The sequence below is a fragment of the Brassica rapa genome, chromosome A06 (assembly GCF_000309985.2).
Source record: "Brassica rapa cultivar Chiifu-401-42 chromosome A06, CAAS_Brap_v3.01, whole genome shotgun sequence".
Lineage (NCBI taxonomy): Eukaryota > Viridiplantae > Streptophyta > Magnoliopsida > Brassicales > Brassicaceae > Brassica > Brassica rapa.
The window spans coordinates 6,766,539-6,790,669 of NC_024800.2; the positions used below are offsets into that span (position 1 = coordinate 6,766,539).

The window sequence follows — 24,131 nt, forward strand, 5'->3', positions numbered from 1 at the left end:
GTATAAGTATAATAATATATGAATCAGAATGTTTGATTGATGGGCTACTTGTTCTTTCGGGCCCATTAAAGATCTAAACTAAATAATCGGGAAAATCGCATAAAAAACCTTGAAAGTGTCAATTACTAGCACTTTAAACCTTGAAATTTTTTCGCTAGCACTTTTAACCTTCAAAGTGACATTTTTATCATAAAAAACCTCCAAACAAGAAAAATGACCTGTTGAACATGTTAAAAACAGTTTTTTTTTTCAAACAATAATTATTTAATTAATAAAATAAACAAAAAAATTACTAAAAATCGAAAAATTTAACAAAAAACTCACAAATTAAAAAATGAGAAAAATAAATAAATATTTAAAAATTAAAATAAAAAATAACAAAAAAATTCAAAAATAAATAAGATCAAATTAAAATGGAGAAAAATAAAAAAAAAACATAAATTTAAAAAAAAAGTGAAATTTTTTGAAACTGTTTTTTAAATTTTTATTTTTAATTTTTTAGTATTTATTTTTTATTTTATAAAATTTTAAACCCTAATTCCAAAACCTCACCCCTTAACTCTAAACCCTAAAGTTTGGATTAATTAACCCAAGGGGTATAAGTGTATATTTACCTCTTTAATGAAACTTATTTTTGTGACTTTGAACCTTGAATACTAGTTTGAGAACAAAAACTTGGTTTGGTGTTATCTTAGTCTTTTTTTTTATCAACACATATCTCTAATGATAATTTCCGACATTATATTTGAAAATGAAAAAAAAAACTTTTTGAATTTTCAATTTTTTGAAATTTATTATTATTTTTTCTGTATTTTAATTTGATCTTATTTATTTTTTAATTTTTAGTTATTTTTTATTTAATTTTCTAAATCTTTATTTATTTTTCTCACTTTTTTTTAATTTATGAGTTTTTTGTTAAATTTTTCGATTTTATTATAATTTTTGTTTATTTATTAATTAAATAATTATTTTTTGAAAAAAAAACTGTTTTTAACCTGTTCAGCAGGTCATTTTTCTTCTTTAGAGGTTTTTTATGATAAAAATGTCACTTTGAAGGTTAAAAGTGTTAGTGAAAAAACTTCAAGGTTTAAAGTGCTAGTAAGTGACACTTTCAAGGTTTTTTATGCGATTTTCCCTAATCAGCTCATGGTTTGAGTCAAAGACTAGTAGGTCTAAGGATCAAATCTTTATTACAGAAGATATTAAGCATTGTGCATAGGTCTAAGGATCAAATCTGTAATATTAAACATTGATTACAGAATAATGTTTCTTTAAAGTCTGGAACTGGTTGACCTACAATACTTTTGAAATAAAGTTAAAGAAACATTATATCATGTATAGTCTAAAACTCATATAGATGTTCATATTGTTACAAAACAAGAACAGAATAAAACAATGGACCATGGGGTTATAACTCTTTCTCAACAAATTTTTAAAAGATAAGCTTTTTTTTCAATTTGAGCAGCAGCCTAGTTTCTTCAGAGCAGAAACATCGTTTTTAACTTCGATTTTCTCACCTTTGGGGACAGATCCATTCCCGTCTTCACCAGCTTCGACTTGCTTCTTGCTTGTGATGCGGTAAATCTGTGTTAACACCTCTGCAAAGGCGTCCTCGACGTTGGTGGCTTCAAGGGCAGATGTTTCCATGAAGCAAAGCGATTCCTGCTCAGCATAGGATTTGCCATCTTCCGTCGGAACGGCTAGTAAATGGCGCAGATCAGATTTGTTGCCAACGAGCATCACCACAATGTTTGGGTCTGTGTGGTTCTTGAGCTCCTTTAACCACCGGTCTATGTTCTCAAACGTCGCACGGCGGGTTACATCGTATACTAGGAGTGCGCCAACGGCTCCACGGTAGTATGCACTGGTGATGGCACGGTACCTGTGAAGAGAATCAAGCTGCCTCTTAAGATTGTGACGAGAATAAGTGATATAAATTGAGCAAAGGTGATAATAAAGCAATAGTCTTCGTAATCATTTGTCACAGAAGAAACGATCTGATATATGCATATATATATATCTCAAGCTGTCAAGGGTGTGCATACTAATCCCATATCCTACAATTTTGCCAACAATAGGGTAAACTAAATTTCCAGGTCAAAGAAGGCAGTGAAAACAATCGTTTCAATAAGATTCAACTCAAGCAGATCATGGTCGTATTGAGTCAAAACACATAACTATTATTTAATCTAAATTAAGTTATTAGCTGCTTCCATAATCTTTCCTTCAACGGTAGTCAAATGCCATCAATTCAGACAACCGTTTTCAAAACATTTGTGAACAAAAAGTCAACGAAGAGACAAGACACTACTCCAAAGGCTAAAAACTAGTATAAACAAGCATATAAAAAGACACTGATATATAGCATATAGATTCAATTCCAATGTAGTCTCAAATGAGCTCAGACGAACGGATCAAAAGCTAGCTTCCTCAATTCAATAAACGAAAAAGATTGATCTGTGTGCAATGCATTCACCAAGCAAGATCTAGCTAGAAGACGGATTCACATACACAAATCGACAAAAAAAAAACGAAGGAGAAACGAGGAAGACACCTCTCTTGACCAGCCGTGTCCCAAATCTGAGCTTTGATGACCTTACCCTCGACTGTTAATGTCCGAGTGGCGAACTCGACCCCAATGGTGGATTTAGACTCGAGATTGAATTCGTTTTTGGTGAATCTGGATAGGAGATTGGATTTTCCTACTCCGGAGTCGCCTATAATAACAACTTTGAAGAGGTAATCATAGTCATCTTCCACTCTGTACCCTGCCATCTCCGCCGGGACATCACCTCCAATGCCCACCCTCCTTATCGGTCAATCTTTGAAGGACATGAAACAAAAAGGAAAAAATATAAAATGGCAAATTGCTGGAATTTACAGTTAACCCTAAGGAAGGTAAACTATTTACGGGTTTTACCAAGTTTAACCGGAGGGAAAACCGAATTGAATTGAAATACGAACCAAAGATCATAAATTAGACTTAACCGTTCCCAATCCAACTTAAACCCTCCGATCCAATCTCGATTTTAACCATCTCGAACCCGAATCCAAATAACCACTCAATTTCGATTTAAACCAAGTCTCCCCTTTATTTCCATTTCCCCTCTCTCTCGGGATCCCCTCTCTCTCAACGGTTTCCCCCAAATTCGAAAACGTAACCCTAGAACATCCCACTCCCCTTCGATTCCTTTGATTTCCCTTCGATTATTCACCGAAAACGTGTGAATCATGGTTGAAACTAGGCTGGGTAAGAGAAAGGATAGGCCTCCTCCAACGGCTCCTCCTCCGCAAAAGAGCGGGACCTCGAAGAACTCGAAGAAGAACAAACCGAAGAAGAGTTCCAAGAAGAGAAAAACGACGGATGAGGAATCACCGGCGGTTGATTTTGTTGGAACCGTGGGAGTTGCAGAGGAGAATGAAGTAGAAGAACCGGCTAAGGATGTAGAAGATCGGGAGAAAGAGAAAGAAGAATCGGAGAAGGAGAAAGAAAGGGAAGAAGAAAATGGAGACGAAGATGAAGAGGAAGAAGAAAATAGCGATGAATCTCAAGAAGAGAAAGACGAAAATGGAGACAAAGATGCAGAGAAAGAAGGAAATAGCAATGAATCTCAAGAAGAGAAAGACGAAAATGGAGACAAAGATGAAGAGGAAGAAGGAAATAGCGATGAAGAAGTAGAGAACAAAGATGAAGAAAAAATTCAAGAGGAGGAAGACACCGGAGAAGAAGAGAACGGGACTCCCGAAGAGAACAGAGGTCAAAATGAAAATGAAAATCAAGAACAAGGAGAACCCCCATTGGAAGCGGAATTAGGAAATGTTGATGGTGATGGTGAAGGGGTTCTCGGGCAAGGAGAAGAGGTAATAAGTGTGGAACTTGAATAGGGTTTAACTAGATATACTAGGAAAGGCTCGGATAACTTAGGAGAACTATGTTTTAGTACTTGCATAACTGATGTAGAACACAATGTTACTTGCAGGAATTAGAGGCAACCGAGGCAATCAAACCGTTGAGGATGTACTTCTATGAGTCGGAGTACAAGAAACAAATAAAGCTAGCGACCAAATGTTTCGTCAAAGACGTTATGGTTACATTTGACAATCTGGAACCGCCGATGAGTGATACTGAGAGGAAGTGGTTTGAGAAGCATCCACAATTCTGTCACGTGTTCCACCTGGAGAAGGACTCAAACCACATGGTCCAAGGAATGTGGATGTTGCTATTGCGGACAGTGGATAGCTCGAAGAGGAAGGAAGTGTGGTTCATTGTGAATGGTGTTCCCATCCGCTATGGCCTGAGAGAACACGCTTTGATCTCAGGTTTTAGCTGCCGCAACTATCCACTTGGGTATAAGGAGTTTGGTGATAGAAAGTTCGTGAAGCGCCATTTCAAGAAGGGAGAATCAATAAGGCTTGAGGATGTCAAAGCGAAGCTGTTGGCTATGGGAGAACACAGAGACCGGCTGAAGATGATGGTTTTGTTCTTTTTAGGAAGTGTTATCTGTGCGCAAACGAAAGTAGGAAAAGGCGCCAGAGATGTTTTGGAATTCTTCCAAAGAGCTGTGGACGATCTCGAGTTCTGCGAAAACTTTCCATGGGGGGGGGGGGTACTCGTTTGATTACATGGTTAAGGAGATATCGCACACCATAGATCATTTTGGAGGCCGGGTTAGAGAGAAGACTTTATGGCCACTTCCAGGTTTCTGTCTGCCACTGGAGGTAAGCAATTGAAGATAATCACCTTATCATTTGTTAATTTTATTGTGTTAAGTGTTTGTACATGATTGGTATGTAGTTGCTTGCTTTTGAGGCAATTCCCAAGTTGGGATTGAAGTTCAGAAAAGAGGTTGAAGACGTCGATGTAGACTGTCCTAGGATGTGCAGATCAGTCTTTAAATCAGCAGGGATGAAAGGGTTTTCACTTTCAAAATTGAATCGGGAACTGGACAAACTGGACAAAATAACGGTATGTTTCTTCCCCTACAAACTTTGAAAATGTTGTAGCATTATACTAACATAAGATTATTTTTTGGTTTTAATTTTTTGGTATCAGTCACGGGATATCCACAGCATCCTTCCTACCAAGACATAAGAAGAAATAGCTCTTTTGGAAGAGATGAAGAACTCGGTTATGTATTTTGTAAACTCGGTTATGTATTTTGTGGGAAGTTGGACCCATTATTTTGTTGTTGTGTGGATGTTGGAAACCTATTGACTTATTAGGTATGTTGGATGGAACTTGTTCTTGTTATCATGGATGTTGCAATCTTGTTATCATGGAAGTTCTTATGATTATTTTTTGAATGTGCCTCTTAAGGAAAACTAAGAAAAGTAGGATAACTTAATGAAAACTAGGACAACTAGGAGAACTTGGAGAACTTAATGAAAACTAGGAAAACTAGAAATACTAGGAAAACTAGAAATACTAGGAAAACTAATTCTTCAACACCACACTTAAACTAAGCATACAATTCTTCAAACTTCCTAACAATGTCATCTTCTTCATTTTCGTCATTCCCGCCCCCGCCCCTTCCCTGTCTTCTTCTTCTCCAAGTGACTTTTCATTTCAGAAATGGTCTTCTGTAATTGCTCAATCACTTTATCCTTCTCCTGGATTTCATCACGGGCTTGAAGCAATGCTCTCCTTTGCCATTTTGTACCAACCTCTTCATCGAACCAAGAGAAGTAATTGCATTCATTTCCAAGCTGCAATAAGGTCAAAATTCAAACCCAATTCAAATTCAGATTCCATTATATCCAGATTCCATCATATATTCATACCTTAAAACGCGGACAGCCATAAAAGTGTCGACCAGGATTTTTCTCAGTCCAAGCTTGCCTTATTTTCGCCGGCAAGCCACAGTGACACAACCTCAGACAAGAAAATCGGCGGCGGCTCCTTTGCGATAAAGACGAACCCGAACCCGAACCCACTTCCATCTTCACTTTTTCCATCTCACTTGCTCGGCGAGGGGGGAAGAGAATTCGATTCTCAAAATAGAGAAGAGAGACGAGAGAGGGAGAGAGACACGAGAGAGAGGGAGAGGAAATGGGGGGAGAAATAGAGAGAAAGAGAGAGGGAGAGATGAAAAAGGGATAAAAAGTCAAACTGAAAGTACTTGAAAGGCTTTGGGAGGGGAGTAAATTTGTGTGGTTGAGATAATTGCCCAAAAAAAATTTGTTCATAGTTATACCCAAGATACTAGTATTCCCAACTTTGGTCATAGTTATATTTTTGTCGGTTTCAAATTTATTTAGTGTTACTAATCTATTAAAATTGGTTATCTAGTTTTACCTTCAATATTACTAGTTTAAATTGTTATATATATAGTTCCGTGCAATTATATTTAGCGAATAGATATAACTCGAAAGTTTCGTTTGTAAGATGTCTTTGGCCAACAAAGTGTTATTGGAATTGCAAGGTCTCGTAAGGGATACATGAGAGTTTTTTTCCTAAATTTCAGAAATTGATAACCGAGTTTTATTATAAATATATGTTAGAGTTGCGAAAACAAATATAAAACTATGATATTCAGGTTTTGATAGAGAAAAAACTATGAGATTCGAGTTTTGATATAGATAATACTAATGTCATTACAAAACAAAGTAGATTTCAAGTTTTACGCAGTTTTCCAAGTCATACAACACGATACAACACGAAATGAAACAAAGTTCAAGAGCCACAAAATCAAGTACTCAAATGCATTACTCGAAATATGCATTACTCCAAATTCATCCAAATTTAAACTCTTTTCCTTCCTTGCCGCTTGATGCGATATGGAGGTATGATCTTCACCTCCTTGATCTGATCTGGTACATTCCAAGAAGCCATGTCGGGCACAACATTAAGTGTTCTGGAATACGCCAAATGCCACATTTCCGTCCAGTAGTATTTTGAGCACAACTCATGGATATCAAGGCGCCTGCCATCAACATTCCTAGCGAAATAGATATAAGCTACCAGTCCATGCAGACAAGGGAACTTTTCATAGTCCCACACCTTGCAAGTACAAGTTTTTCCAACCAAGGTCGCCCAAAACACCTTTCCTGCAGTGTCAGTGATCTCGTACTTAAGCTCGTAACTATCAAGTTCCCGCACAGGTAACTTATGTGCAACAGCCCATAGATCGTGCAAGTAGTTCTCAACCCGAGAACTCCAATTCACCTACCGAAATTCATTATACCGAAATTTACCCCGAAACTAAACAAAACTTGTCACAATTACAAATCTATTAAAACCCCCAAAACCTACTTCCGAAATAATGCTCGAACAGAGCATAACTTACCGGCAGCGTTCGAGAAGCTGAGAGAGAGAGGAGTGGAGGAGGAGTGGAGGAGGAGTGGAGGAGGGGGAGAGTGGAGGAGGAGCTGCAGGAGGAGCTGTAGGTTGGGTGGTCTGGGGGGGAGGGGAGCTCGGGGAGAATCGAGATTCACTTTTTTCTTTTTTTTTAGACCAAACCAACAAACATAAGAACCACTTTTAATTTTTTTTACAGACCAATCCAATTCAGATCCGACCAAACCCGAGTTATGTTGGATGCCGATTTTGGTTTGGGATATTCTTGGTTCCAATTAAAATATGTCCTTTTGGTCTTTTCACATATTCATTAATACTTGATGGGTATAGTATATTTTATGGTGCATAGGAGATTGATTGAGGAGGAGATTGGGCATTGGAGGTGATGTCCCATCTCCGCCCGCCGTCTCAGAGTGGTTGCTAGTGAGATTTGAAAATAACCCAAGAGACAATGGTGTAAAGGTTAAGGTCACCGTCAGTGACTGTCTGTGATAATAAGCAGAGATCTGGTCCGTTGATCTGTCATGCGCGTGGGTGATTTTTATTTTACAATTTATTTTTTAACCCTTGACACTCGATGGCGTGCCATGTGGCCTTTTAGAAAATCGAAGCGATCTCAGTGCAGGCTATTACGCCGGCGAACTGAGAGTTTCTTCTTAAACTCTGTGCGGTATTTTGCCGGAGAACTTACAGTGGTTTCATCTTACACACACACAGAAGGTAACTTCAGTAGCTCCTCATCTTTGATTTGGATAATAGATTTGAGATTTAAAAAAAAAAAGGAATTTTATTCAGGATGGATGGTGAAAGATCTGTCAAAGAGAATCAGATGAACTCCTATAGGGATAGGCTAAGCGATCTAGATGATTTATTGTTATGCAAGATTCTCTCAGGCTTTCCCACAAAGGAATCGGTCCGCACCAGCGTCTTATCAAAACGTTGGAGAAACCTCTGGTTAAGTGTTCCAGCTTTGGACTTAGATTCCAGCGATTTCTCAGATGATGACGTGGTTATGGGTCTCGTGGATAGGTTTCTGTGTTCGGAAAATAAGCAACAACTTGAGAGGTTCAGGCTGGAATATTGGGCTCATCACCAGTTTAGATCTCGCTTCAAGTCTTGTATCGATGCTGTCACTGCGCGTAGTATTCTTCAATTCAATGTTGAGAATTCTGTGGACTATCATGAGTTAGTTGAGATGCCTCCATCTTTCTATTCTTGTGAGAGAGTGGTGAACATAAAGTTGAGCCGCGTGTTCTTGGATCATCCTGAATCTGTATCCTTGCCTTGTGTCAAGACTATGCATCTAGAGAGGGTCAAGTACGATGGTGATTCGACTCTGGAGACTTTAATATCAAGCTGTCCTGCTCTCGAGGCGTTAACCATATTCCGTGGTGCCAATGATAATCTGATAGATGTGTCTGTGCGTTCCCAGTCACTAAAGACCTTCAAATTAGATTGTTTGCGTTGGACAAGTGAAGGTCATGCTGTTCAAATTGATGCTCCAAGACTCGAGTCTATGACTCTCAGTGATCACCTATCTCACAGCTTCATACTACATAGTATTGGTCCCTTAGCAAAGGTAGCCATTGATGTTCGCTTTAATGTGGAAGAAGGTGTCCCACTGGGACCAGATAATTCTTCCAAGATAACTATGCTCCGCGAATTTCTCACCAAGTTATCTACAGTGAAAGAAATGAAAATCTCTAGTGACACTCTAGATGTATGTAACACATGGTTGATTTAATAGCATTACGCTTATACAATTTTTTTAGTGAACTCATGTTTTCTTTTATCCTTTGCTTGCACAGGTTATTCATGATTACTGTGAAATGGAACAGCTACCTCAGTTATCCAACTTGTCTTTCTTGCATGCTTGCTTCCAAGAAACTACGTGGGAGATGTTGCCAACCTTCCTTGAGAGTTGCCCAAATCTACGCTCTTTCTTCCTGGTGAGTCTTATGCTCTCATGCAAACCACACTGAAGTTTATTATGATTAACTCAAAACTCCCCGGGTTGTATTTTTTGTCAGAGACTTAATTGGGATCCAAGGAGGTTGGTTGATCTTTCATCAGTGCCACGATGTTTACATTCATCTCTCGAGGTTGTAGAGCTGGAGACACCTCATTTTATATACAAGAAAAGGGAAGGAAGATCAATCCAGGGAACCTCAAGTAAGATGAAATTAGCAAAATATTTCCTAGAGAATTGTGGAGCTCTCAAAGAACTGACTGTAAGTCGGAGTTTCTCTTACATCATCAACCAAATCATGTCGATTCCAAGAAGATCTACGGGGTGTGAATTTTTCACTTTCGAGTGACACGTTTCCCTCGGAAGAAACAGTTGTAACAAACTTTGAATAAAGGTGGCGGAAGCTTTAGTGGCTCAGCAATTGTTGCTCATTTGAGGTTCTTGCGTTTAAAATACAGAGTTGAGAGATACTGTATTAGATTCATTCAGAATCTTGTTGTGATTTCTTCGATAGGTTAAGTTATCTACCCGATTCCTTGTTATGCAAGATACTCCCTGACTTCTCCACCGAGGAATCCGTTTACCCCGGGCGTTTTGAGAAAACGCCGGAGAAATCTCTGGTTAAATGTTCCAACACTGAACATAAATTCCAAAAGATTCTCAGGTGATGATGTCTTTGTGAGTTTCATGGATAGGTTAACATGATGCATCCCGTTTCAAGTCCAGGATGGATGCCGTTATCAGGCGTGGGATTCGCCGTCTTCATTTTCATGTTCTTAGTTTTAGTGTTCGTTATGAGGATACCTCCAATTTTCTATTACTGTAAGAGATATTGATTTAAAGATGATCCCAGTTGTCCACAAATTGCAAGAGAGCCACGAAGTTGTTGATATTGTGCGCCACTTTTAAGAGCAAATCGTTGCTTGATGTAGACATGTTAATTAGACCCGAGCCCGCTCGGCCCTAAAAATTATCAGGCTTGGGCTTAGTTTTATAAACCTAAATTTTTTGGGTCTTTCAGGCTAAACCCATTTGGGTCTAAACCCGTTTGGACTAGGACCGACCTGAAAACCCGAAATTTTATACTTTAATTTAAATATTATCGTTCTTGTAATCAAAATCATTATTAGTATTGACATATAATTTTAATATTTTAATTCAAACTCTAATAAAGCAAATATAAAATTTGTTAATACACTTTATTATTTGATCATTATAAGTGTTTCATTTTAAATTTTGCAAATGCATTTTCTTCTTTCATGTACAATATGTTTTTTTTTTCAAACTACAAAGTATGAAACGTTTGACTATGTTTATCATAAATTTTTTTTTCTTATATGTTTAGTTATAACTTATATTTTATTATTTAAATTTTATTAAATTTGGTTTGTTTATAATATGTTCTTAAAATATACGAAAAAAGTAAAACATTTTTGATAAAGAATAAAAATTTAAACTCACTTTATATTTTAAAACAAAAAAAAAATGAAACTGTTTTTTTTTTAAATCACATGTATTAAAATGATGAAAAATCAAAAGTAACAATGACAAATTATTTTTCGAAAAGCCCAAAAAAATCCGAAAAAACCTATAGTCCTATAAAAACCGGACCGAACTTTGAATTTTAGGCCTAAAATGTTTCCGGGCCGGACCGGGCTCAAATTTTTACGCGCGTAGCGGTTTGGACCGGGCCGGGCCGGGCCAGCCCGAATTGACACTCCTAGCTTGATGCGATCCCATAGATCTTTTGTTGCTTCTTTGTGGGAGAAGCTCCACTGGGTGTGAACTTGTAGTTGAAGCTAGATAGAAAAAATTAGATCCGGTGATTCTAAAAATACCAAAAACTAAGAGTTTGAAATTAATAAAAATTATGATCGTCACGGACTTTCTGCCGTTAGTAGAAAAGATAAGAAAAATGATAAGTTCTTGGAGAGGGAGATTCCTATCTTATGCTGGAAGATTGCAACTTATAAACTCAGTCATAAGAAGCCTCACAAATTCTTGGATGGCAGCATTCCGACTTCCTAGTGGATGTGTTAAAGAGATTGAGAGAATCTGCTCTGCTTTTTTGTGGTCTGGGCCTGAGTTAAATGGTAGGAAGGCGAAGGTTTCGTGGGAAGATATCTGTCGAACAAAACAAGAGGGAGGCTTGGGGTTAAGACCTTTGAAAGAGGTGAATCAGGTTTGTTGTCTTAAGCTGGTTTGGAGAATTCTCTCTGCAAATTCTCTATGGGTTAACTGGATAAAGACTTACCTCATTCGAAAAGGATCTTTCTGGATGATAAAGGAAACTACTCAGTGTGGGTTTTGGATGTGGAAGAAAATCCTTAATTGTAAGGAGAGTGCTAAGGATTTCTATAGAGTTGAGGTTCGAGATGGAAGGAACACTTCTTTTTGGCATGAGAAATGGAGCTCCTTGTGGGTGTTTAATGGATGTAGTCAGAGATGGAGGGTGCATTGATATGGGCATAGCAATAAATGAAACAGTGGCTGATTGTTTGCGCCATCGACGAAGACATCATCGAGTGCAAACATTAAACAGAATTGAAGTGGAGATTGAGAGGTTTAAGAGAAGCTGGGTCCAAGAGGATGACATCCCACTATGGAGGAATGAGAGAGGTAAATACAAGAAAGCTTTCTCTACTAAGGAAACTTGGCTTTGTATTCGAGAGAAGCATCCCCCTTGCCATTGGTATCAAGCTGTCTGGTTTAAATATGTGACACCGAAGTACTCGTTTATTACTTGGATTGCTATGCGTGGGAGGTTACCAACGGGGGAGAGGATGCAAAAATGGAATGGTAATGTTGATGCTTCTTGTGTTATATGTCAAGAACCGCTGGATACTCAAGGCCACCTATTTTTTGAGTGTCCTTACTCAACACAAGTTTGGGAGAAGCTTATGAAGGGTGTACTAAAAGACCAGTACTCTTTGAATTGGGACACCTTGCTTAGTCTTCTCACTGGAGATTCGAGATGGAGCAAAACTCAAATCTTTATAGCAAGATACATGTTCCAATCAGCTATTCATACAATATGGAGAGAGTGTAACAGAAGAAGGCATGGAGAGGGTTCTGTTCCTGCTGTGCTTCTGATTAAGCATTTGGATAAGAACATGAGGAATCAGTTCACTGTCATTAGAAGAAGAGGAGGAAAGGAGTATGAAGATGGAATGGCTACATGGTTTGATACTAGATAGCTTTTTACTATGATTGAATTTTTGATCATAACTCAAAGATAGGATTTACAAATTGTAAAAGGTCTTTTTTCTTGAATTAAATTTAACATTCAATTCAAAAAAAAAAAAACTTACTAATGTTTGAAATACTCATTTCCGTACTATAAAGTCATTTAAAAATCTTTCTTTTTTGTATTAAATCATCAAAAGTTCAATACAACTCTAGGTATTGAAATTAAATAACTATAAAACTATTAAAAATTCTCAAAATAATTTCAACTAGTTAAGATAAATATCAAAATAAATAATAAACTATATATATCTTTTAGTTTATTATTTATTTTGATATTTATCTTAATAAACAAAATATAACTAAATAATAATTAAATATTAACCCGAAAGAAATATGCAGGATACAACTAGTTTATAGATAGTACTTTTAAATATTTGATTATTTATAAACTACTAGATATGGACCCGTGCTTTACACGGGTTTTATTTGATGTTTTAACTTTACGGAAAACATAAAAAAATGAAAATATTGTTTACAATAGTTCTTGAATTTTTCAGTATATATTGGTGTAAGACTTATTCTAGTATAATAATCAATTTTCCTACATAAATTTTGATTAGTATTTCTACTTCAATAATCATGGTGTTTTAAATAGTATATATATATTTTTTATAAATAATTTACTTGAAATTATTTTTAATTTTATAATTAATTGAAACATATAGAATTGGTGTAAACTATCTATATTATTTATATTGTGTAAGAAAATTAAAAAAAAAATCAAAATTGATGTTAGACGAAACCAATGAATATATATGATTGATATTCAGCTAAATATCAAATATATTGCTTGATAAACATCAAATTTGTATCTTGCTACCATGCCTTAGCATCAATAGTGTGACTATAACCTCTTTCTATCATATATTATTGAAAAGTTCTTGATATACAAAATTTTGTAGAACACTATTGTCGATATGTTTCGTGTCTACTTTAAGAATTCTGAAGTCAGACAGTTGTAGTGACTCTTTGATAGTGAAGCGTACAATTGTCCATGAGAGACCATCTTGCATTTGTTGGTGTGAGACTTATTTTAGGAATATGAATATGTTGATTATTGATCTCGGTTAGGATTTCTGCTTCAGTAATCATGTTGTCTGGAATGGTTATTAGCAAAAAATTTCCATTGCAAATTTCCTTTCGTTGATTTAAATTCTGTAATAACATGACTGGAACATCTATTTTGAGATCAAGTTCGTGATTTAGAATCCCTGAAAATTTTAATGTATTTAAAAATCTGAGGGATATATTATAAAATATGCTGATTTGTAATTTCTTCTTTGTCGTTACTAATACTATCAGAACTAAAATATTCCTTTTGCTCACCTTCTAAGCAAATTAACATATAGTTATTCACTTTACCAACCGTTTCATTCCTTATTCTTTGGAGTAAGCATTGTTTTTTCGATGAGATAATTCTTGTCTTTAAAAGTGAATTTGGAAATCTTGATATATAGACGTTGTAATGCATTCAATAGAAGCTGCATTGTTTTGTAAGAGCAATTTGTTGTCTATCTCAGAAGGTAAATTACGGAACATCAGTTTAGAAATTAATTTTAATTTTGTTGTTAATTGAAACATATAGAATTGGTGTAAACTATCTATATTATTTATATTGTGTAAGAAAATTAAAAAAAAAATCAAAATTGATGTTAGACGACACCAATCAATATGTATGATTGATATTCAGCAATTAATATCAAATATATTGCTTGATAAACATCAAATTTTTTTCTTGCTACCATATCTTAGCATCAATAGTGTGACTATGACCTCTTTCTGTATATCATATATTATTGAAAAGTTCTTGATATACAATATTTTGTAGAACACTATTGTCGATATGTTTCGTGTCTACTTTAAGAATTCTGAGTTCAGGCAGTTGTAGTGACTCTTTGATAGTGAAGCGTACAATTGTCCATGTGAGACCATCTTGCATCTGTTGGTGTGAGACTTATTTTAGAAATAAGAATCTGTTGATTATTGATCCCGATTAGGATTTGTGCTTCAGTAATCATGTTGTGTGGGATGGTTATTAGTAAAATTGTTCCATTGCAAATTTCCTTTCGTTGATTTAAATTCTTTAATAACATGACTGGAACATCTATTTTGAGATCAAGTTCGTGATTTAGAATCCCTGAAAACTTTAATGTATTTAAAAATCTGAGGGATATAAAATATGCTGATTTGTAATTTCTTCTTTGTCGTTACCAATACTATCAGAACTAAAATATTCCTTTTGCTCACCTTCTAAGCAAATTAACATATAGTTATTCACTTTACCAACCGTTTCATTCCTTATTCTTTGGAGTAAGCATTGCTTTTTCGATGAGATAATTATTGTCTTTAAAAGTGAATTTGGAAATCTTGATATATCAGCAATGGTGTTCCTCTCTCGAGGGATTCGTATGGATCCCTCGAGAGAGGAACACCATTGCTGATTTATTGGCCAAGAACGCTATTAATGCATCTGGTCTCTTGCTTGTTGAGGGTGCCTTTAATGGCCCCAACTAAACATTGCTAATCAATTTATTACGAGTTTCAAAAAAAGGAAATCTTGATATATAGACGTTGTAATGCATTCAATATGAGCTGCATTGTTTTGTAAGAGCAATTTGCTGTCTAACTCAGAAGGTAAATTACGTGAACAACACTTGGATCGATAGGGTTTTGTGTTCCGAAAATGTACAACACTTGGAGACATTCAAGCTGTGCTATCAGGTTCGTGAACATGATGCAACTCGTTTCAAGTCGTGGATCGATGCCATTGCCGTGACTAGGCGTGGGATTCTTCATCTCAGTCTTTGTAATGAGGTGGATGAAGATACGTTAGTTAAGATGCCTCCATCTCTCTATTCATGTGAGAGATTGGTCAACTTAGATCTCCGCTGCGTGTTCTTGGATCATCCTGAATCTGTATCTTTGCCTTGTTTCAAAATTATGCATCTATGGATGGTCATATACGACGGTGGTGATTCGACTCTGGAGACTTTAATATCAAGCTGTCATGTTCTCGAGGAATTAACCATAGTCCGTTGTCATGATTCTCTGAAAGCTGTGTGTGTGCGCTCCCAGTCACTGAAGAGATTCAAAATAGAGTGTATACCCGGCATAATTGACGGTCGCGTTGTTGCAATTGATGCTCCAAAACTTTAGTGTCTGACTCTCACTGATTACGTGTCTGACAGCTTCATAATACACAGTATTGGTCACTCTGCAACGTTACACTTTGATGTTCTCTTTGGTGTGGAAAATGGTGAGCTGCTGGAGCCGGTTGATTCTTCCAAGATTACTATGCTCCACAAATTTCTCACCGGGTTATCGACAGTCAGCGAAATGTCCATCTCTGCTGCTACTCTAAATGTATGTATACATGGTTGATTCAATAGCACAATTTCGTTAATCACATTTCTTAGTAAACTCATGCTTTTTTTTTAATTTCCTCGCTCCACGTACAGGTTATTCATGGTTACTGTGAAATGGAACAGTTACCTCAGTTCTCCAACTTGTCTTACTTGCATGCTTGCTTTGAAGACACTAAGTGGGAGATGTTGCCTTATTTACTTGAGAGTTGCCCAAATCTACGCTCTGTCATCTTGGTGCGTCTTATATACTCATGCAAACCACACTGAGATTTATTGTGATAACTCTGACTCAAACTTTTTCCTCGTTATTTTTTTTTCCATGAATTTGATCTTCCAGAGACGGAGCAGGTTGATCTTACGTTAGTGCCACAATGTTTCCAATAATCTCTCGAGTTTGTTTACCTAAAGACACCTTACCTTGTAAGCAGAAAAAAGAAAGGGAGAGAACTTGTGCGCACATCAAGTAGGAGGAATTTAGCAATATACTTCCTAGAGAATGTTGCAGCTCTCAAGAAACTGACTTTAAGCCGGAGTTTCGGTGACGTGATCTACCAAATCAAATCGATTCCAAGATGCTCTATGTGGTGTGAAGTTGTCATAGGATAGTCGAGCCAGCTTTGTGTTCTTACGGTATCGCCCTCGTTGTGCTTTTGTTAAATTCATCTTTTTCTTTCCTACTTGGTGATGTAACAAAAATATCTTTTATTGGCGATGGAAGTGACGATTAAGGCTTATTTGGATCATGGGGGTTTCAAATGTTCCAGCACTGAACATAAATTCCAGTGAATTCTTAGGAGATGATGTCCTTGTGAGTTTCGTGGATAGGTTAACATGATGCATCTCGTTTCAAGTCCAGGATGGATGCCGTCTTAATTTTCATATTCTTAGTTTTAGTGTTCGTTATGAGGATGAGTTAGTTAAGATTCCTCCATTGTTCTATTCCTGTGAGTGATTGGTGATTTAAAGATGATCCCAGTTGTCCACAATTTGCAAGAGAGCCACAAAGTTGTTGATATCGTGCGCCACCTTTTAAGAGCAAATCGTGGCTTGATGTGATCCCATAGGTCTTTTGCTACTTCTTTGTGGAAGATATTGGATCTGAGTTTTGGCTTGATGGTCTGTTTGATCCATGTAAGTGATTATTAGCTAGCCAATCTTCAAAGTCCGGTGTTTCCGTATGCTTCCATCGCTGAAATTCAAATTTCTTTCGAGCCCTGCCTCAAAGCTACACGTAAGTTCTGAGTCCATTCTTCGTAATTTCGTCCATTGAATAATGATCGGAGCCAGGGTTATCAATCACTGACAAATCGTATGGCGAGATCGTGCTTCGGGTTGAAGTTGTGGTTGCAAGAGGAAGGTTTGGCATTGTCTGAGATTGTGGAGAGAGTCTAGATTCTGAAAGTTAAAATCGCAAGTTTGATATCGAATTTCGATGTCGTGGACATACAAAATTTCCTAATATTATGAAGAAGTGGAAAATACAACAATAATGGAAATATTCTTAAAATCTAATAGCAACTTCGTTTAGGATATGCTTTATATCCCCTAATATCGACTCGACTATGTTTAAAATCAAACGAATCTCCGTGCAGTGCAGACAGGCGAACAGAAGGGGTTTCTTTCATCTTCTAGAAAATCTGTGTGGTCTTTTGCCGGAGAACTAACGGTCGGAAGGTAGTTTCAATCGCTCATCTATGTTTGACTTTTTTAATCCATGGAGATCACTTTCGGCTAACTTTGCGATTGCTGATTTACATGTTAAATCTCAGACTTAGGCATTAGACATGGACGGTGAAACCGCTGTCAACGAGAATCAAAGGGACTCGGATAGTTTAAGCAATCTGCCTGATTCCTTGCTGTGCAAGATACTCTCTGACATCCCCACCAAGGAATCAGTTTGCACCAGCGTTTTATCTAAACGATGGAGAAATCTCTGGTTAGATGTTCCAGCACTGGACTTAAATTCCAGAGAATTCCTAGATCAAGATGTCTTTGTGAGTTTCATGGATAGGTTTGTGTGTTCTGAAGATAAGCACCACTTGGAGATATTCAAGCTGAAATATCAGGTGTTCTATCTTGATACATCTCGTTTTAAGTCTTGGGTGGCCAGGCGTAGGGTTCATCGTTTTAATGCATCTGGTTTGAAGTCTTGGATGGATGATGTGGCCAGTAGTAGGGTTCGTCATCTTGATACATCTCGTTTTAAGTATTGGATCGATGCTGTGTCCAGGCGTAGGGTTCGTCATCTTGATGTTCGTAATGAGTTGTATAATGGGATACTTAAGATGCCTCCGTCTCTCTATTCGTGTGAGAGATTGGTGAACTTAGATCTCTACCACGTGTCCTTGGATCATCCTGAATCTGTATCATTGCCTTGTGTTAAGATTATGCATCTAGAGATGGTCAGGTACGATGACGATTCGACTCTGGAAACTTTGATATCTAGCTGTCATGTTCTCGAGGAGTTAACCATATCCCGCGATCCTTACAGTGATTTTCTGGTGGCTGTGCGTGTGCATTCCCATTCGCTAAAAAGCTTCAAAATAGTTTGTGAGCGTTGGGTAAGTGACGGTCATGTTGTTGAAATAGATGCTCCAAGACTTGAGCGTATGACTCTGAGTGATCACATCTCTGAGAAATTCATAATACACAGTATTGGTCCCTCTGCAAAGGTACACATTGATGTTCTCTTTGGTGAGGAAAATGGTGAGCCGCTGGAGCCGGTTGATTCTTCCAAGATTACTATGCTCCGTAAATTTCTCACCGGGTTATCGACAGTTAGCGACATGATCATCTCTGCTGCTACCCTGAATGTATGTTGATTCAATAGCATTACGCTTGTACAATTTTGTTAATCACATTTCTTAGTAAACTCATGTTTTTTTTTTTTTTTAATTTCCTCACTGCACGTACAGGTTATTGATGGTTACTGTGAAATGGAACAGCTACCTCAGTTCGCCAACTTGTCTTACTTGCATGCTTCCTTTCATGAAACTTCGTGGAAGATGTTACCAACCTTCCTCAAGAGTTGCCCAAATCTACATTCCGTCTTCCTGGTGCGTCTCATTTACTCTTGGTCTCAAGTAAACCACACTGAGATTTATTATGATAACTCATACTCCTCCTCGGATTGTATTTTATTAGAAATATGAGCTTCTTTCAGAGACGGAGCAGGTTGGTCTTTCATCAGTGCCACAATGTTTCCAGTCATCTCTTGAGTTTGTTCGTTTAGAGACACATGGTGGTGTACTCAGGGGAACATCAAGTAAGATTAAATTAGCAAAGTACTTCCTAGAGAATGCTGCAGCTCTCAGGAAACTGACTCTAAGTTCGAGCTTTTGTAACATCATCGACGAGATCAAATCGATTCCAAGAAGCTCTACAGGGTGTAAAGTTGTCATGAAAGATTGATTGAGCCACAGATTTGTGTGTGTTTACGGTATTGCCCTCGTCGTGCTTTATTAAAGTTCACCTTTTTCTTTCTTTATTTCGTGATGTACGTTGTTTATCTTTTCGTTTTTCAAGTTGGAGGAATATACTACCTTACAAACCATTAGGAATATCACTTTCTGTCTAAAATACAGTGACAGAGAGGGTGAAAAACATTACAATTAACGGACTGTAATTTGATCCACAGTCAGCCATATAACCTAAGAGCCTAAGACCATCATTATCGGTGAAATCTTTTTTGTGTTTCTTAAATTTTTTTTTTCTGTTTTGGCTGATTTTATAAAAAATTAAATAAGGAATCAATCGCGGACCGCTATGTGTTAGTAGGATCCGTGAACAGTTAAAAAAAAACAGAACAAAGTTGGTTCTTAACTCATGCATTTTGTGACCGACTCTTAGCAAATTTGTGGGGGCCACTACCTCTTTTAGTGTAAAAACCCTCTAAGAAACTAGGGATAATTATGCTCTAAGATTGGTCTGTTGATGATCTGTTACGCCTGTTTACTTTCGTAGTGTTATGGTTTTAAACTTGACGTTGAATGCCACGTGGACGACGTATAATAAAATAATCATTGTATTAAACAAAGGTTGTAATAAATGCCGCTTATCAATTAGTGTCCGTGTTTAAATCAAGCGTGCAGACTATTTCGCAGGCGAACTAAGAGTTCTTCTTTTTCTTAAATCAGAAGGTAATTTCATTAACAAAAGGTATAAAGTACAAGAAACAAATTAAAAAGACAAACAAACAATTAAATCTCAGTAACACAACAAACAATAACATGAACTATATCAATCACATTTGGTTAAGATCCGCGCCTTGCGCGAAATAAATATTATATATAAATTATTTTTAAGTATTATATATTTTTGACATATTATGAAATAATAAATGTATATTGAATAATTAAAAATTTAGTAACTATTACGTATATAATTAAATTGGTACAAATAATTAAATAAATTTTATTAATCCAGACAAACACTTTTTTTCTATTTTATATGGTATAAAATTAAGTTTAAATGATATTAACATAGATATATAGTATATTTTTAATATTAACATCTGTTAAAAAATATTTTATACTCATATTATTTTTGATCATTTATATTCCTTTATAACAAATTTTTTAAATCAATAATAACAATAAAAAATTTGTGGGATGTTTAATAGTTTTAGTAATTTATAATTTTAAAAACATTCAATGCAAAGTTTAAAATCTAAATATTAAGTTGTTAATAATTGTTCAAAATCTTTATCAAAAAAATTCAAAGCAAATTCGAAATTAAAATACTTATGTATTTTATATGGTATATAATTTATTTTAAAAAATACTAATATACATATATATATGATATTTATTAAATGAGATTTCCTACTTATGTAATTTCGTAATCATTTGTATCTTGTTATAACATAACTTTTAACCCATGGATCACAAAAATTACAATGTGGGATTTTTAACAACTTTAATCATTTATATTCGTTTTTAAAAATTCAAAATATAACATATAGGAAAAAATCTAAATTTTTATTATATAGTTAATGTGGTTGTTTAATTTATTTTTAATAAGTTAAAATTAAAAAAAAAATGATAGAGAATAGACTAATTTTTATCAGATCTTTATTATTCAAAATCATTAATTGTCATATATACTTTAGCCACATTAGGTAATTCCGTGATTTTTATTTAAGGAAACAATGAAAAACATTTATGATTAATTTATGGTTAGTTTAATAAAAAAACTTATTATATATTTATGTTGACCAACATATTTTTCTAAGGATTTTAAGAAGGATTATGGTGATGACATGTGGCTACAAAAATATGTTGTAATGCTTCTCTTTTAATATATAGGGGATTACTAACACAGTTTAGTCCTTCATAAGTGGAGAACAATACATACACAGTTCATCATCACAACTCTAACCCTATAACAATAAAAGAAACTTGAAAAACAACTCAAAACACAAAATTTACAACTACAATAACCCTAGCAAATATTGAGATGAAATAAGAATTTTGTCCACGACTCTGCGCAAGCGCGGAGGCAATGCTTCTATTTGTATTAAACAATCGTGTTAGCGCGATGATTAATGCCGTTGACAATGTTTTAAATAAAACGATCCAACTGAGAGTTTCTTATTTTTCTTCTCCAACGAGAAAGTCTGTATATATTGCCGGAGAACTTGCAGTGGTTTATGTCTTACTCGGATCTCGGAAGGTAATTTCAGTAGCTCATCTCTGTTTAATTTTTTTATTTTCTTAGAATTCATGGACATCTTGGGTTGACTTTCTGCCAAATTTGTGATCTCAGATTTAATTGTTAAATCTCATCTCAGACTTATAATGCCTTAGAAATGGATGGTGAAACCTCTGTGAAAGAGAATCAAAGGAACTTCGATAGGTTAAGCAATCTACCTGATTCCTTGTTATGCAAGATACTCTCTGACTTTCCCACCAAGGAATCGGTTTGCACCAGCGTTTTATCAAAGCGTTGGAAAAACCTCTGGTTAAATGTTCCAGCACTCGACTTAAAAATCAGAGATGATGATGTCTTTTTAAGTTTCATGGATAGGTTCTTGGGTTCTGAAAATGAGCAACACTTGGAGATATTCAAGCTGATCTATGAGGTATGTGAGCAGTGGCGGAGCCAGCCACAATATCTATAGGGGTCAATATATATTATTTAAATTTTAAATATAAATTAGATTTTAAATATTGATTAATATGTTATATAACTTAATATTTAATATTTTAAATATTTACAAGCTTAGATGAAAAGAAAAAATGGTATACTATAAAATATTACCAGGGTTGAACTTTGAAGTAGGAAAAAAAAGAAAATTTAGATGGAATCTTTTTATTAGAAAAAAGGACAGTAGCCAAAGAAGAAAACGTTAGTTTTTAAAAAAAAAAATCATATGTTCAGTTGTCAAAAGATTCATGGGTTGAACTGTTATAAAAAAAAAACAAATCATGGGTTCAACTTGTTTTTCAGAAAATATTAATGGGGTCAATAGGCTAAAGTTACTATAATGTACCAATTTTTATTTTGAAATACAAGTAGGCTCAAATCATGGGTTCAACTCCGCCACTGTATGTGAGCACGATGCATCTCGTTTCAAGTCTTGGATCGATGCTGTGACTAGGCGTAGAGTTCGTCACCTTAATGTTCATAATGAGATATGCGATGATGGGTTGGTTAAAATGCCTCCATCTATCTATTCATGTGAGAGATTGGTCAACTAAATCTCTATTGCGTTGTTTTGGATCATCCTGAATTTGTATCCTTGCCTTGTGTCAAGATTATGCATCTAGAGATCGTCAGGTATGATGGTGATTCGACTCTGGAGACTTTAATATCGAGCTGTCCTGTTCTTGAGGAGTTATCAATAGTCCGTGATGCTAATGATTCTCTGGTGGCTGTGCGTGTGCGTTCCCAGTCGCTAAAACGCTTCAAAATAGTTTGTGAGCGTTACGAAATTGACGGTCATGCTGTTGCAATTGATGCTCCAAGACTTGAATCTATGACTCTCAGTGATCACATGTCTGAGAAGATCATAATACACAGTATTGGTCCCTCTGCAATGGTAGACATTGATGTTCTCTTTGGTGTGTTATATGCTGAGCCGTTGGGGCCAGATGATTCTTCCAAGATTACTATGCTCAGGGAATTTCTCGCCGGGTTATCTACAGTCGGCGACATCACCATCTCTTTTGACACTATAAATGTATACATGGTTGATCCAATAGTATTATGCTCGCACAATTTCATTGTCGTACATTTCTTAGTAAACTCATGTTGTTTTCTATATATATCCCTTGCTGCACAGATTATTCATGATTACTGTGAAATGGAACAGCTACCTCAATTCTCCAACTTGTCTTACTTGGAAGCTTGCTTCGAAGGCACTTCGTGGGAGATGTTGCCGACCTTGCTTGAGAGTTGCCCAAATCTATACTCTATCATTCTGGTGCGTCTCATTTACTCACGCCCTCATGTAAACCACATAGAGATTTATGATATATAACTCAAATTCAAAACTCCTCTCGGGTTACATTTTTTCAGGATTTTGAATGTCTTCCAGAAACGGAACAGGTTGATCTTTCATTAGCGCCCCAATGTTTTCAATCATCTCTTGAGTATGTTGAATTGAAGACGATTGACGGTGTAGACATAAGAAAGAAAGAGAGACCACCCAGGGGAGTTTCAAGTAAGATGAATTTAGCAAAATACTTCCTAGAGAATTGTGGAGCTCTCCAGGAACTGGCTCTAAAGAGGTGTTTCTGTAACATCATCAACCAAATCGAATCGATTCCAAGACGCTCTTCTGAATGTGAAGTTGTCATGGATTATTAGCTGAGCCACAGCTTTGTGTTTGTAGAGTATATAAGAAAAGAGTAGTGTGTAAATATCTTAAGTACAAAACCCTACTCGTAATCTTGTATATATATCGTGTATCATGATATCAATAATATTATCATTCTCATAATATGGTATCAAGAGCCTAAGATCCCTAATTTTCTTTTCTCTCTCGGCCGCCATCTTCCTCACCCCATCTTCTTGTTTACTATCACAAACATGTCATCATCTCCGGCCTATCACAGTGAGACCATCAACGTCTCCGACAATCAAACTATTCTCAACGTCAACATGACGAATGTTACCAAGCTGACCTCCACAAACTTTGTCATGTGGAGCCGTCAAGTCCACGCTCTCTTTGATGGATATGATCTAGCGGGATTCATCGATGGATCCGTTATCATCCCACCCCCGACTCTCACCACTGAAGGCACCA

The 24,131-nt window shown here is 36.1% G+C and overlaps 5 protein-coding genes and 2 pseudogenes across 8 annotated transcripts; 6 read left to right on the forward strand and 1 right to left on the reverse strand.

Moving 5' to 3' along the window:
- Nucleotides 1-1,285: 1,285 nt before the first annotated feature.
- On the reverse strand, nucleotides 1,286-7,719 carry LOC103872477 (ras-related protein RABA1b). Its single transcript, XM_009150879.3, has 3 exons — nucleotides 7,695-7,719; nucleotides 2,555-2,782; nucleotides 1,286-1,882 (listed from the first exon to the last, which is right to left on the reverse strand). The coding sequence occupies exons 2-3, from the start codon at nucleotides 2,773-2,775 to the stop codon at nucleotides 1,453-1,455; spliced, it is 651 nt and encodes a 216-aa protein (XP_009149127.1). The 5' UTR covers nucleotides 2,776-2,782; nucleotides 7,695-7,719; the 3' UTR covers nucleotides 1,286-1,452.
- On the forward strand, nucleotides 2,788-6,741 carry LOC117125989 (cilia- and flagella-associated protein 251-like). Of its 4 annotated transcripts, XR_004448482.1 has the most exons (4): nucleotides 2,788-3,861; nucleotides 3,981-4,719; nucleotides 4,796-4,966; nucleotides 5,054-6,741. XR_004448482.1 is itself a non-coding variant. In XM_033273127.1 (2 exons), the coding sequence occupies exons 1-2, from the start codon at nucleotides 3,232-3,234 to the stop codon at nucleotides 4,617-4,619; spliced, it is 1,269 nt and encodes a 422-aa protein (XP_033129018.1). In that variant the 5' UTR covers nucleotides 2,788-3,231; the 3' UTR covers nucleotides 4,620-6,741. The 4 variants fall into 4 exon arrangements, 1 of the variants encoding a protein (XP_033129018.1); XR_004448480.1 differs by having other exon boundaries at nucleotides 3,981-4,966; XR_004448481.1 differs by having other exon boundaries at nucleotides 4,796-6,741.
- Nucleotides 7,720-7,778: 59 nt separating the features above from the next.
- LOC103872478 (F-box/FBD/LRR-repeat protein At1g16930) lies at nucleotides 7,779-9,815 on the forward strand. The gene is made up of 4 exons (XM_009150880.3): nucleotides 7,779-8,017; nucleotides 8,093-9,017; nucleotides 9,106-9,246; nucleotides 9,328-9,815. Exons 2-4 carry the CDS (start codon nucleotides 8,094-8,096, stop codon nucleotides 9,613-9,615), a joined length of 1,353 nt encoding a protein of 450 aa, XP_009149128.1. The 5' UTR covers nucleotides 7,779-8,017; nucleotide 8,093; the 3' UTR covers nucleotides 9,616-9,815.
- A 1,826-nt stretch (nucleotides 9,816-11,641) lies between these two features.
- Nucleotides 11,642-12,463, forward strand: LOC117125923. Its single transcript, XM_033272894.1, has one exon. It carries the CDS (start codon nucleotides 11,642-11,644, stop codon nucleotides 12,461-12,463), a length of 822 nt encoding a protein of 273 aa, XP_033128785.1.
- Nucleotides 12,464-15,101: 2,638 nt separating this feature from the next.
- On the forward strand, nucleotides 15,102-17,029 carry LOC103872638 (annotated as a pseudogene).
- Nucleotides 17,030-17,283: 254 nt separating this feature from the next.
- Nucleotides 17,284-20,105, forward strand: LOC103872479 (F-box/FBD/LRR-repeat protein At1g16930). The gene is made up of 3 exons (XM_033273126.1): nucleotides 17,284-18,693; nucleotides 18,796-18,936; nucleotides 19,025-20,105. The coding sequence occupies exons 1-3, from the start codon at nucleotides 17,665-17,667 to the stop codon at nucleotides 19,289-19,291; spliced, it is 1,437 nt and encodes a 478-aa protein (XP_033129017.1). The 5' UTR covers nucleotides 17,284-17,664; the 3' UTR covers nucleotides 19,292-20,105.
- Nucleotides 20,106-21,006: 901 nt separating this feature from the next.
- On the forward strand, nucleotides 21,007-23,825 carry LOC103872480 (annotated as a pseudogene).
- The last annotated feature ends 306 nt before the right edge of the window (nucleotides 23,826-24,131 follow it).

What these genes read in the sequence shown, in the direction of transcription:
- LOC103872477 (XM_009150879.3), bottom strand. Translation starts at nt 2,775, where the DNA reads ATGGCAGGGTACAGAGTGGAAGATGACTATGATTACCTCTTCAAAGTT. An exon ending in GACACGGCTGGTCAAGAGAG is followed by an intron (nt 1,883 to 2,554) that starts GTGTCTTCCTCG and finishes TTCTCTTCACAG; the next exon opens with GTACCGTGCCATCACCAGTG.
- LOC117125989 (XM_033273127.1), top strand. Translation starts at nt 3,232, where the DNA reads ATGGTTGAAACTAGGCTGGGTAAGAGAAAGGATAGGCCTCCTCCAACG. An exon ending in TTCTCGGGCAAGGAGAAGAG is followed by an intron (nt 3,862 to 3,980) that starts GTAATAAGTGTG and finishes TGTTACTTGCAG; the next exon opens with GAATTAGAGGCAACCGAGGC.
- LOC103872478 (XM_009150880.3), top strand. Translation starts at nt 8,094, where the DNA reads ATGGATGGTGAAAGATCTGTCAAAGAGAATCAGATGAACTCCTATAGG. An exon ending in TCTCTAGTGACACTCTAGAT is followed by an intron (nt 9,018 to 9,105) that starts GTATGTAACACA and finishes TTGCTTGCACAG; the next exon opens with GTTATTCATGATTACTGTGA. An exon ending in ATCTACGCTCTTTCTTCCTG is followed by an intron (nt 9,247 to 9,327) that starts GTGAGTCTTATG and finishes ATTTTTTGTCAG; the next exon opens with AGACTTAATTGGGATCCAAG.
- LOC117125923 (XM_033272894.1), top strand. Translation starts at nt 11,642, where the DNA reads ATGGAAGGAACACTTCTTTTTGGCATGAGAAATGGAGCTCCTTGTGGG.
- LOC103872479 (XM_033273126.1), top strand. Translation starts at nt 17,665, where the DNA reads ATGGACGGTGAAACCGCTGTCAACGAGAATCAAAGGGACTCGGATAGT. An exon ending in TCTCTGCTGCTACCCTGAAT is followed by an intron (nt 18,694 to 18,795) that starts GTATGTTGATTC and finishes CTGCACGTACAG; the next exon opens with GTTATTGATGGTTACTGTGA. An exon ending in ATCTACATTCCGTCTTCCTG is followed by an intron (nt 18,937 to 19,024) that starts GTGCGTCTCATT and finishes GTATTTTATTAG; the next exon opens with AAATATGAGCTTCTTTCAGA.